The sequence below is a fragment of the Diabrotica undecimpunctata genome, chromosome 4, assembly GCF_040954645.1.
Source record: "Diabrotica undecimpunctata isolate CICGRU chromosome 4, icDiaUnde3, whole genome shotgun sequence".
In the NCBI taxonomy this organism is placed as follows: Eukaryota; Metazoa; Arthropoda; class Insecta; order Coleoptera; family Chrysomelidae; genus Diabrotica; species Diabrotica undecimpunctata.
The window spans coordinates 155,026,602-155,039,487 of NC_092806.1; the positions used below are offsets into that span (position 1 = coordinate 155,026,602).

At 33.4% G+C, this 12,886-nt stretch overlaps 1 protein-coding gene across 13 annotated transcripts in view; it reads left to right on the forward strand.

Moving 5' to 3' along the window:
- The window catches only part of Msp300 (Muscle-specific protein 300 kDa), a 477,430-nt gene that overhangs the window by 400,580 nt on the left and 63,964 nt on the right, over window positions 1-12,886 (forward strand). For all 13 annotated transcript variants that reach the window (XM_072530648.1, XM_072530657.1, XM_072530658.1 and 10 more), the window contains one exon: window positions 12,703-12,876. In XM_072530648.1, coding sequence (XP_072386749.1) covers window positions 12,703-12,876 — 174 coding nt within the window. The remainder of the gene's footprint in view (window positions 1-12,702; window positions 12,877-12,886) is intronic.

Below are 12,886 nucleotides of genomic sequence, written 5' to 3' on the forward strand. Positions count from 1 at the left end.
ACCTTCCTTAAAATAGCTTCCTCGATCTCACAGTTGCCAAAGCTCGCAACTCTAAGTTTGTTTATTATTAATTCCTCACAATTTCGAAGTTTTTCGTTTAACCTATGATAATATATCCCAATTAGACGCCAATTACGTTATGTAACCGGCTTAAGAGGATTATACCTTTAAGCTCGTGCATGTGCGAATGTCACATGGATTCGGAACGTTTTTTTCTATTAAAAGAAAGCTGCAGAATTGACTTTTCTAATTTTATTGAAATATTAAATGGAGTGAAAAGATGTTAGATTACAAAAAAAATAAATAGTTTAATATTATTGTAAGTATTAAATTGCAAGTTTTTAAGTGCCGACATATTGGCAATCATTGGTGTTATTCTAATCTTTTGAGACTCGTGGATTATTTGACTTGATATGTCTTGGATTTTAATTAATTTTGGCAGTTGTTTTTGGCATTGATACAATTCTGTTAACGCACATAAACCGTATTTGCATCGTAAAGAAATCCATAACAACTTAAACAGAAAGCACACGACGATGTCAGACTTCGACAATTACAGCACGTATTGAATTCTCAACAGTCACGATTATTTTTAAGTGAAGGATTCGACCGTTACTTGATGGAAATTCATTGTATCTAACAATAAAAACACTGAAAATTTTTGTTTTCAAAACTTCTACAAAATTTATTTTAAATTATTATCACTACAGCTGTTTCGGCTAGAGTGCCTTTCTCAAGTGATATATTTTTGGTATGTGTTTACACTTTATAGTCTTTAACTGAATAAGTTGAGGAGGGGAGAACTGTTTTTTTCAAGTTCAGAATTCAGAATTGTCTGTATTTTTTAATTTGTTGATTTCCATTGATTCTACTAAAGATAGCTTAAGCCCTTTATTTTGAATGTGAAAAATTTGAAATTCGTCATTAAGGTTATGGTCTAGAAGGTGAAGTGCGTACGTAGAGTCTGTTTTTCTATTATTGAAAGCCCTTTTATGCTCTGCTATACGTTCGATAAAAGTTCTACCAGTTTGACCGATGTACGTTTTTGGCCAGTCGCCACATTTAAGTTTGTATACACCGCTGTGTAATTACTTTTTATTTTGGCTCTTGTTGTTTTAAATATATTTGCCTAAGTTGTTGTTTGTTTTAGAAGTTGGTGTTATTCCTTTTTTTTATGTGCTTAGTTATTTTTGTTGATACTTGCCTGTATATGTAATCGAGCCGAAGGTACTGGGTTTTTTTCTGGTGGTGGAACTACTAATTTCAGGCCTTTCTTATGTAGTTTTTTTTGTATTTTTCCTCTTTTGTCCCTTCTTTTCTCCCGTTTCGTTCTCTCTAGATTTTTCTCTTACCTTTACCTACATACCTCTTATATTCACTTATATACCACTTAATAACTTCATGTTCTTTTGCCACTTCATACAAATTTTGGTAAATATAATTTACATATCTGTAAAAACTATTTTGACGTGACAACGTCTTAAATTAGGTTGTGGCTCGGAGTCATTTGTGTAACGCCCGCTCACGTCTGTTACAGTGAGTCACCGAACGAGAGAGAGGCCCGCCGGACCGGCGAATGCCTTGCGTCTCTCTCCCACTCAAACATGATCGGTCCGCTGCGCGCGGCACTAGAGAATTAGGCGCGTTGAATCGCTAAAGTTGAAAATCGTTGAAAGTATCGTCAGCTGTGTCTGTAGTGAAAATGTGGAGTGCTTACAGTGTCCTATTTTAGGGGGAACCACCAGTATCAGATATAATTTTAGGAAATTACCTAGGGACCTATATTCTTTTATAATATTGCTATGGATTTATCCATTTAATATTGAGCAATGATTGTAAACATTCTTTATAGTTTAAACTTCAATGAAAATTATTAACTGTGTCTAAAGACATATATGATATGAGGTATTTTACCCAAGAGTATTAAGTATAATGAATATACATAAAAACATAATTTTGTTTTCTTAGGATTTAACATTTTGTCAGCACATTATCTCAAATTCACACTTAAATCAATATGTTTTTACTATTAGGTCTGTTGAATGTTTGTTCTTTACACAAAATTTAGTCTATACTTCATATTTATTAAAGGCGGTAAAATATACATTACAATTCAGTTGTTTATAAACCACTTTCAAAGCATAAAGAACCTTTTAAGCTTTGTTTATATTATTTTGTGTATATTAATTGAGTTAATTGGAGTAGCCCACTTTGATACAAAAATACAGTCAATTTATGGATATTTCAAGGTGACAATCTAAAAAAAGCTGATTTCCTCCCATGCATTTTATTAGAAACACTTGAAATTAAAAAAAAATTTAAAAATCGTAAGATGTAAGACCTTAATCGTGAGATCGTGAGATTTGTCTTCAATTCGTGAGTAGATTCGTCATTTACAACAACTACAACAATAAAGGTAAATAATTGTACACTAATATTTCATTATCGTAAACTATGATTGATTGATTAATTGTTAGATTGACACAAAAGTTGAGAAACTGAGTTCATAGCGGCAATTCCTTGTTCCTATTGTGCAATTTAATAATATTCATATCAATAAATATTCTACCGAGAAAAAGACGTTGTCACGTAAAATCTTCGCCCGTAAAACCGACTTTACAGGCAACCGATTTTTTTTTTGTTAGTATTCCTTCTCACACCTTTATTTATTTGCTTATTGATCAATCTAAGACCTCTCCCTTTATCCAGTTACTGTTGGCTAATGGTTCCTTTGATCTTAAATTGTACTGCATTGTCCATAACTACGGCAGAATTGATCGGTATAATAGGAAATGTATATGAACAAAAACAGAGCAACCCGTGTTTTCCTGCTCTTATAGTAAAAGGTATATACATCTGAAAATTTTAGTTTTTTTATCGTCTTATTTTCTCTGCTATTTGAAAATTTTCTATACAAAACATGATGTGAGCAAATTTTGTTAAATACTAACAATATTTCTTAATAAAATGAAGAGCAACAGTAAATTAAATATATATCTTTAAAAACCCACACATTTTCATCTTGGTTTCTGAGTTACGGAAAATTTTATGCAACATATGACAGGGGACTGTTGTAGCCATCCAGGAGAATGTTTTTATGGACAAAAACAAATTATTTTTGTGTAAGTTTAATATGACATTCTTTCTAAGACTCGTAATTTCATGACACTATGACATTCAGTCACAATAAAATATAAAAAACAAAAAAATATTCTAATACTTTTGAAGTTACTTAAGTAGCAAATTAATATTAATTATACAATGCCTTACATAAAAAACAGTGTTCACATTGTACAGCTGGTTCATACGACTCTTAAAGCGTATTTTGTAGAAAATTGAGCAGTGTATTTTGAAGGATAAATACTTATTATTTACATACTGTCACTATCACTGCCAAATCTTAAAATTTGTCATATAACTTATTCTGTCAACCTCAAAAAGTGGCTCCACATGCTAGCAAAGAACTAAAAGCAAGAATTGTAACGAAATTAGAAGATGGTTGATCACTATCTGCCGTCGCGAACCATTTTAACGTAAGCAGAACAACAGTTTTTTATATTAATAAAAGATGGAGAGAACAAGAAACTCTCGAAAAAACGCAAGCTTCTGGAAGACCAAAAATATCTACCGCTCATGAAGATCGTACGCTTTTTGGAGAGATTAGAAGAGAATCGTTTTGAAGATGCGAAAACTACAAGAATTATGTCACAGTTTCCGGGAAGAGAGGCAACAACTTGGCGCAGAATTAAAGCATCGCTTCTTAGATACCGAACTGCAACAAAAAAACAAGCTCTTACACCACAACAGAAGCAATCAAGACTTATATTTGGTTTAAACCATCAGCTACAAAATCAAGATTTTTGGGACAGGGTAATATTTGCAGATGAAAAAATTTTTCAATCTTCTAAAGGGCAAAATTGATAGATATCGAGCAACTGGTCATTTTAGGGCCAATGTATGGGGATGGATTTCATCTAGAGGAATGGGAATAGTGTGGCGTATTGGTGGCAGCTTTGTTGGGCAGACTTATCTGAATATTCTAGAAAACATCATGTTTCCCAGTGTAGAACAGTTGTATCCAGAAAATAATTTTATCCTCCAACAAGATAATTGTCCTGTTCACACTGCAAATATAATAAACCAGTGGCTCCAGAATAACACCATCGAAACCTTATGATGGCCCAGCTACAGTCCAGATTTAAACCCAATCGAGAATGTGTGGGGGATTACTATAAAACAGTTGTATCGGCGTAATTTTATACCTCAAAATGCTGTAGAGCTGTGGCACAGTATACAACAGGTTTGGGAAGAGTTCTCTGATCAAGACAATTTCATAATTCCCCCGCTCTTAGAGAAAAAGACGATGGGTTTTAGGGGGAAGCCCGGGGGACGGAGTGGCAAACTTTTTTGTATCTTTTTTGGGGTCCCGAAATTGACATTCTCAGCAAAATTCAGCTGTTTGTAGAGATAAAATCGATAAAAAAATCGTTTTTAGAGATAAAATCCCTGGCGACTGGACTATATTGTATATCTAATTTAATTCTAAACTTTCCGCCAATGTTGAAGGAATATCCTTCTTGAAAATACACAATCCACGGCAAACCGTTCTTTCCTTTGTTTCTCTATAATCTCGAACTATACTACTTTTTTTTAAACAGCAAATAACAATAACCATCACTTGAACATCTTCATCCTTTCTTTCAGTTATCTGATCTGTCGTTTGTTCTAAAGTGAGTTACCGGGTCAACCGCATCCTCTTAACGTCAAAAAATCGCCAGTTTTCTCTGATAAACCTGCGGCCGTTCACAAAACTGAACGAAACTCCTCCTCCTGCAAGCCAAGGAGAGTCATCTCCTGGGGAAGAGCGACCACGACCACGCAACTCACCGCGATCGCGAGGAACCGGTTGCCGGTGGGTTAGTTAATCTCTCGAAACCGTCGAACGCTTTTTAATCCGCGAACGAGACAGCGACGAAAATTTTTCATTAACAATTTTTTATTTTATTGAACAATTTTAGTTGTTGTATATCTGTGATAAGTTGCAAGAATTAAAGACGTAGTGATTTTCTAATTGTGATTTTAGTTTAAGGTAATACTCATTTACTAATAGTAATTTTTATAAAAGGTAATACAACTTTTTTAAACAGTTATTACTAAAAATAAATGATTCGCAGCAATTCTTGTCCTTCTGTTTCTCTTCTGATTAGTAATAAAATGTTTTGTATAAACATTTACAATATTTCTTGTATAGGAAGAATTTTTTGCTTTCTGTAATTATTTTTTTCTTGTTTCTCTTGCGTTTGTAGGTTTTCTTTAATATATCTGTTTAGGATTACTAGTCATATTTGGCATTTTTTTGCCATTAAAGTTTTAACTTGTCTGACCTCAGTTTTGCGATCTCTTTTAACACATTTTTCATTAATAAAATTATCACAAGAATTATCGTATTATTTTCACATAGGTTTTATCACTGGTTTTGATTTTCTTATACAACTGGCTGATAAACGCAAAACATAAATGGTTAATAAATAAACGGGAATGACAGAAACTTATTCTTATATACTCAGTGGCAAAAATTTAAGTTGGTTGAACAGCAATTTTTACTTTTTTTCTTCGAATATTCCATAAAGTAATTACATAAGGATATCTATAACAAATAATGTTTAATATGTCTGAAAGGACTATCTATTTCTTCAATTAATTAAGGGTTAATATAAATCGACCCGTTTTTGTATATTTTTTTCCAAACTAGGAACAAAATTATGAATTTTTATGTGTTAACTTTTGAAACACACTGTATAATGTTGCCATGTAGTCAGTCCATAATTTAATTGCCCTTTATCATTATATATGCCGTGTCCTATTTTGTAAGAATCTCAGTAACTGTATCTTGCAGATCTATGCTTTCTATATTAAATATATTTAACAGACTTGATCTATCATCTCTTATTTTCTCACACTCAAGGTTCCGACAAATTCACATTTCTCATTTGAACACATTTCCAAAAGCATGTCTTAATTTAACTAGTTCGTTTTCTTCTCCTAATCTTTCTTCTTCAATATCTTCTAAACTTTTCTTTCGTCTTTTTATTTCTATTGTCATATTTAGACTGTCACCTTTTATGTTAAAATGATGAAAGAAATCCTTTTAATATTGTATTCGTTAACCACTACCAGCACAGCATCGTTTTGCGAAATTCCTATGGTGCACACTAAATATTTCAATAAAATAATTCACTGGTTGAATTCTATTAAAGTAGTCTACGACTCCATAAACTTCCATAAAGGTTTCTGCATCTTCAACTACTACTATTTCCGGTTTTTATATTTATAGTTTTTAACGTCTTCCGGTAAAGACCAGTGAATAAACTTCACCGAGCTGTAAATTTCCATCTCTTACCGTACTACTCATCCATAGACGGACTCAATTTAGCTCGTGACTTTTTGCAGATATTTAGATTTCACACTTTATGCATTTGTCATTAGATTTTCTAACTGTTTGCGGGGCTAGAACCATGGACATGTTACTCTACACACAGCATTTGTACATAATCCACTAGATCTAAATGCGTGTTATTCCTCTGCTAATGTTGAGAAATGTTTATTTTTTTAGGCTTTTACTGTGTTGGCCAATTTTGAGAACCTTTACCAATGTTACCTCTCCACATACATGGACAAAAACATAGTTCATTGGGTATTTGATCTGATCCTGATTACTTTATATTTTTAACTGGCTTGGTGGTTTTTTAAATCTTAAATGTTTTTATTTTGTTTTAAATATCTCACAACCGATATAAACACCATTGTGGAATATCCACAGAAAACTTCGTTGTTTCTCAGTTTTTCTGTAAGATTTAGATGCTCTTCAGACTGAGTCGTACTTGCATACATATACAATTCTGCCTTTTTAACGATATATCAGGAATTAAGTGCATCCCTCCGTCATATTCATTTCTGATTTAGTCATTGGTTATTTTAATCATAGACTTTATTGGTCGCCATCATCTCAATGTATCCTAATCTGCTCTTAATTCTGTTCTTTTTGACTCTAGGTTACATACCATAAACTTACACGCTTTAATCTCTGCTTTCAAATGTTATATCTCTCTGTCATTATCTTTCCCTCATTTTCTTCCTTTCCCTATTCCCCACTCCCTCTTATTTTTCTCTCCCTCTCACACAATCTCTCTTATTCTTACCCTCTCACCTCATATCTCTCATTCTTACCCCATATCTCCCTATATCGTTAAATTTTTATTTTTCTTTCCCTTCCTTTCTTTCTCTCCCTTTCTGTATCTCTCTCCATCTCTGTCTCCCTATTTCTTTCGTTCTTTCTCTCTCACCCTTTGTCCCCTTTTTCCCTTTGTATCGATTTCTCTCGTCATTTCTCTCTATCCCTAATGATAACGAAAAAATGCAATATTTGATTGTGAATAGAATTAGCAATTAATTGAAAATCACACCAAAGTATCTACCGTAACTCATTAATGTTATTTGTAGAAAGAAATCACTTACTATCTGTAGAAGTGTGCTGCGGCAGGGTATGAAAATAGTGTCTTAGCGTCTTGGGGAAAGAAAATCGAATTAGTCCGATGTTTCGTTTCGATTTCTCTCTCCCTCGATATGTTTGTGTGTGTAGGGAAAAGAATCCGTACCTAAAAATCATCAAGGGTGGTCATACTTTAGGTAATCGTACTCTAGTAAAGGAAGCGTATCCTAATAAATTATTATTTTAAAACGGCCGCATTCAGCCTTGATACGAAAAGCTTTCTAAAGCGTGTTCTGTGCTTTCGAGGCAATTAACAGCAAGTGTGTTTCTTTGAACTTGAAAACAGATTACTACCAGAATGGTTAGCTAGTTTGAAAATGAGAATCGACTGAATATAAAAAAAAGAATATACTGTAACCCTTTAAAGTGTATATATAGTTGGAATATATAATTAAATAATATCATATTTTATTACAAAAGATAACAATGTACTTTATCAACGATTTTTTGACGCGTTTCTATATTTTCTTTTATATTTGTCTTCCCTTGATGTTGATTCACGATATATTATCTATCATAGTCTGTCAATAGTTTTATTTCCGTGTTTATTCATTCATTCAAGTTTCTAACATTACCATTAATGTATAAACCATCTTATACCAAGATCAATAGGACCCAACCCAAGCGGTAAATATCAACTACTTTGTATTTTTATATCATTGTCCTGGCCTTTGGCAGCTTTTCAAGTTTTTAAGGTTTTATGTTCACTTGATTGACATTAAACCATCGAAACAGCGTACTTTATTTTGGCAAACGGAAATTAATGAGCTAGGTCAGTAGATAAGGTGCTAAAATAATTAATTACCTCAACGTAAATATTAGCAAAATGATACACGGACAAAATGTTAATAAAAGCTACAGCTTTTTAGGTTAGATTCGAGTAATAGCCTCCAGTGACCTTTAAGTTGTAATATGATTTTATTTTAAGGACTGCCACCATTTCTTCTACCTTTATGATAAGATTTTTTATGATTCTATGTCTTCGATAAGATCAGCATTTAAGTATATTTAAGCCTAAAAGCAGCATTCAAATAACAAACTATTTGCCATTTACCATACACGATAGTTTACTATACCACATTATTTTGCTTTACAAATAAAAGAAATCTCAATGAAATAACGTTTATTTATATAGCTTTCAAATTCTAACTATTTTTCTAACTTAAAACGCGATTTTTTGACAAGTACTGATCACAACACATTAAATTAGGCTACTATTAGGAAGAAAATGAAACGTCCTTGTAAATAATGTGCTACTTTGCCCCCTTATTCCCATTTAAAATTGTACGGGTAGGTTTATGTATATACCCCTGCTAGGAAGTAGAACGTTCAGGGCTAAAAATAGGTGTCCCCCTTAAAAAGAAAATTGACCTGTCTTCCCGATTTTTCATATTATTTAACGGTAATGAAGAAATTAACAGTTGGAAGTTTTTAAATTGCCACCCTGTACATAGCTCCCACATTTTAAGATCCATATTTAGACTTCAACTTTTTTAATATCCACGTAATATTTACACATTGCTATTTTTTTATCGTTGTGTTATTGATGAGTTATGTACATTTCTTGGATAAAACATTTCTTTGAAATAAACTTTGCAAAATTTATCACTTAGCCATTCAATATTCAATGCCTCTGTCAATATCTAAACTATTTACCATAAGTGACTCATTACAGGTGCATAAAATCGTGAAGTGAGTTATAAATTTCGATGTTCTCATCGCAAAGGTCTTTGTCATTGTTACTAGAGTGACCTCATACACCAAAAGTGTGAGGTTTTGCTTTACCGGACACACTTTTTAATATCTTGGAATCTGTTTAATACGATCGTGAAAGAATTTTTATAATACCAGATTGGTATAATTATTTTATTCAAACGTTTGCTTAAAAAACATATGTATGTAGGTATACAAGTAGTAGAATCTACCTGCTATATTGTATATAATCTTGTTTTGTATGAGGTTTATTTATATATACGAGGGACAGTCAAATATTTTTAGTAGTGTCACCACCAATTTTCGTTAAACGACGTGACTTTTTTGAAGATATTATCAGTGTAATAAACAGGTTATAACACAGTAATGAACTTTAGGAATCTCCCTCCCTTATGCCATTGAAAAGATCGTTTTTTCTTCTATTTTTGCTTTTATTGTATTATTTTGATTTATGTTTTCGCTCGTTTTGATTATAAATAGTGGCAAGTTTTTGTGTATAACAAACAAATGAGATTAATATATTCCAGAGACATGTTTATATCAATTTTCTGTCTACGAAGATGACGGCGGTACATAATTTCCAAATTCAAAGCCTTGTTCTTCTGTTTATATTATGTATCTTGTTGGTTGTTTATCATTGTGGTTCGTGAATTAATGTTCCTATAGGTTCTTGAGGTATACAATATATGTAATGAGGTATACATGAAGAAATTTGGAAAAATAGAACAGACAGTAGACTAAAGAAAAGTAGAACTAAATTTTTACAGACACTACAGTTCATTTTAAAAACCATTATTTATGTTCATTTGGTATATATGCACAGATTTTTTTTTAAATATTTAAGCTGTTCTTTGAATCGACATAAGGTTAGTAACTAACGTCAATTGTGATAGAGGTTTAGTTAATCTATTTTGATGTATAGTTTTTCCCTATTCTCATTCGCTCGGTTCTCGCCAAAGATATTAACGAACTACTCCTGATATTGGTAGGACGACACCACTGTCACTTCTCTAACAGTCCAGTCGTCTTCTTTTACATATAGTGCAGACTATGGGCTGCTAGGGGTCGCAGATGAGATTCGTTGATAAGATGTGGTCTACTATTCTACGAATTAGCTGATATAATACTTGCTTCACTTAAGTCTGGCTTACTTTATTAATCTTGTCAAAGTAGAATAATTATGGTTATGGTGGATTGAGGCAGGGTTCATTGGTAAGCCCTTCAGACAGTTATATATCCTAAGGAGGGTCCATTGTATGTCCCATAGCCCATAAGGACCTGGTCTTCGTCGTTTCTGGGGCCCAGGTTGGTCCGGGCTCCCATATCTGCTATAATCAGTAGGGCTTCCAAATCTGAGCTCTTCCTGTCGGTCCAAACGTCTAATTCTTTAGTAACCTGGTAGCCTCACAGAAAGCCACAAGTATCTTTAAGGGTGGCTCGGTTGCATAAAAGCTGACCCAGGATCTGCCACCTCTGGTAGGCCAGTGTCGGGTACTTCCAGAGGACATGTGAGGAGATATCCTCTTCCTCATCACAAAGATGGCACCGTGGGCCATCCGTCAATCCAAGCAGATGAAGGCGCCTTAGAGTCTACAGTGGCTGCTAAGCATACTGACCACCAGAGAGCATCTTCTACGGTCTAGAAGTTGGGCTATAAGATTTTTGGATGGTTCCACTAGGTGGAGCCGAGCCTGTCTCATACCTCCACAACTGGCCCAGGAGTCTTGAAACCTGCGCAGAAGAAGCTCCTTCACACTACACCTACCAGTACTGAAGGACACTCCAATCAGAGGTTCGGGTCCCATAGGCAGAGTGGATGAGCCTTGTCTTGCCAGATCGTCAACCCGTTCGTTCCCTTCCACGCCTGTATGTCCCGGTACCCATACCAAGTTAACCCTATTGGTCAGCGAAAAATCAGCAAGTGCTCTCTTGCACTCAAGAACCAGCTTAGAGCTGACTTTGAACGCTTCAAATTCCGAGCAGATAGAGATGGTCCTGCGTGAACAAGCCCTATCTATTATCTCCTGAGCACATACGAGGATAGCAAAGATCTCGGCCTGAAAGACTGATGCATGGGAGCTGAGAGTCTGGCTAGATTCAAATCCTATTCCCCGACTATGAAGTAGATTGACCTAAACCAAATTATAAGGCTATTGTGGAGCGAGAGCGATCAATAAATCTAGTCTATATCTCAAAAGTTAATGTCAGGAATTATAAATATTAAAGTCTGCGTTAAATCTTTACAAATTAAGACGTGATCCATTCTGTTACTTTTTTCCGGGCTCGTTATAATTCTTAATAAGTTCGATGTTTCTTCTTTTCTTCCTTCTTTTGGTGCATAAATACGTCTATGATATTTAAGTGAACTCTACCAATCTTAAACTTTGTTATTATCCTGGTGTTTACATACATGTGTAAAAAACTTTCTTTTTACTAGTTATTTACAATTTTCCTGATTTCTAAACAAAAACACTATTACCGAATAATGTATTATTAACGTAAGCATTTCCGACCTTCATAATTACTAAATAACTATTTTTAGACGTAATTTTTATACGAGTAGGTGATTCTGAAATGTTTGCTACAGAAAAATACTATTCTTATATCTACATAGTTCAAGGTACATAATTTATTCATGAAGAAAACAATAACAACAATTATTTATCTACATTATACATTAAGTATAAACAGAGATAGTGGATACATATTTCTTTCGTGACATCTAAAAACATTGTCAAGGTCAAATACCTCTGTCTGCGAAGGAAAATTGTTTTAGAGTGATGCCACAAGTCATGCATCGAAATTTTTAGACAAAGATTTTATATTTTAGAGCTTTCTATGTATGCATATTCCTTTCATTTTGTAATTTAGAATTTATTGTACTCGATTTTTATCTATTCTGTTTATCGGTAATTGAAATGCCTCGTTTCATTATAGTCCATGATTTGTCTGGTAAATTTTTGGGAGGTAATTGAATAATTGTTTTGATTGATTGTTAGGTAGGTAATGAACTTAAGTTTTATTACATGAGGTAGCAATATTGTATTTATCTTTCTCATTCTGAATTATTTACGTAAAGTGTGTAGGTATACTCTTTCATTAAAGATGTCCAAGTGTTATTATATTTTATAGATCTCTAACTGTTCATCATATTATATATTTTTTTCGATATTTTGTTAATTTTTTATCTTTTTTTACTGTTAATAGTGAAGATTCTAGTTCTGGAATATGATTCAGCACCTTCATCTACTTCTACTCTGAATAATCATCTGGTGCTGACCCCATCGATATAAATTCTTCATCCTCGAGGTTTGCCTTGATTAGTTGATATAAATAAGCAGACTAAAGTTATTAAAGTAACTGTAGTTATTTAAATCATTCTTTTATAATTTATTTACAAGATATTTAGACAATTCTAATTGTTCTCTTTTATTTTTCAGACTGTCACTAGTAATTTGAAGAAACATGCAACTGAAGCGATACGACTTGAAGGACAAGTCAACTCACTGACTGCAGACCACGAAACCCAAGCTTTAGGTGCCCAATTGGCAGGCATTCGAACGCGCATCGCTACATTATTGTCACAAGCTGAACACGGAAGACTTTTAGTAGTGGTAAGAACAA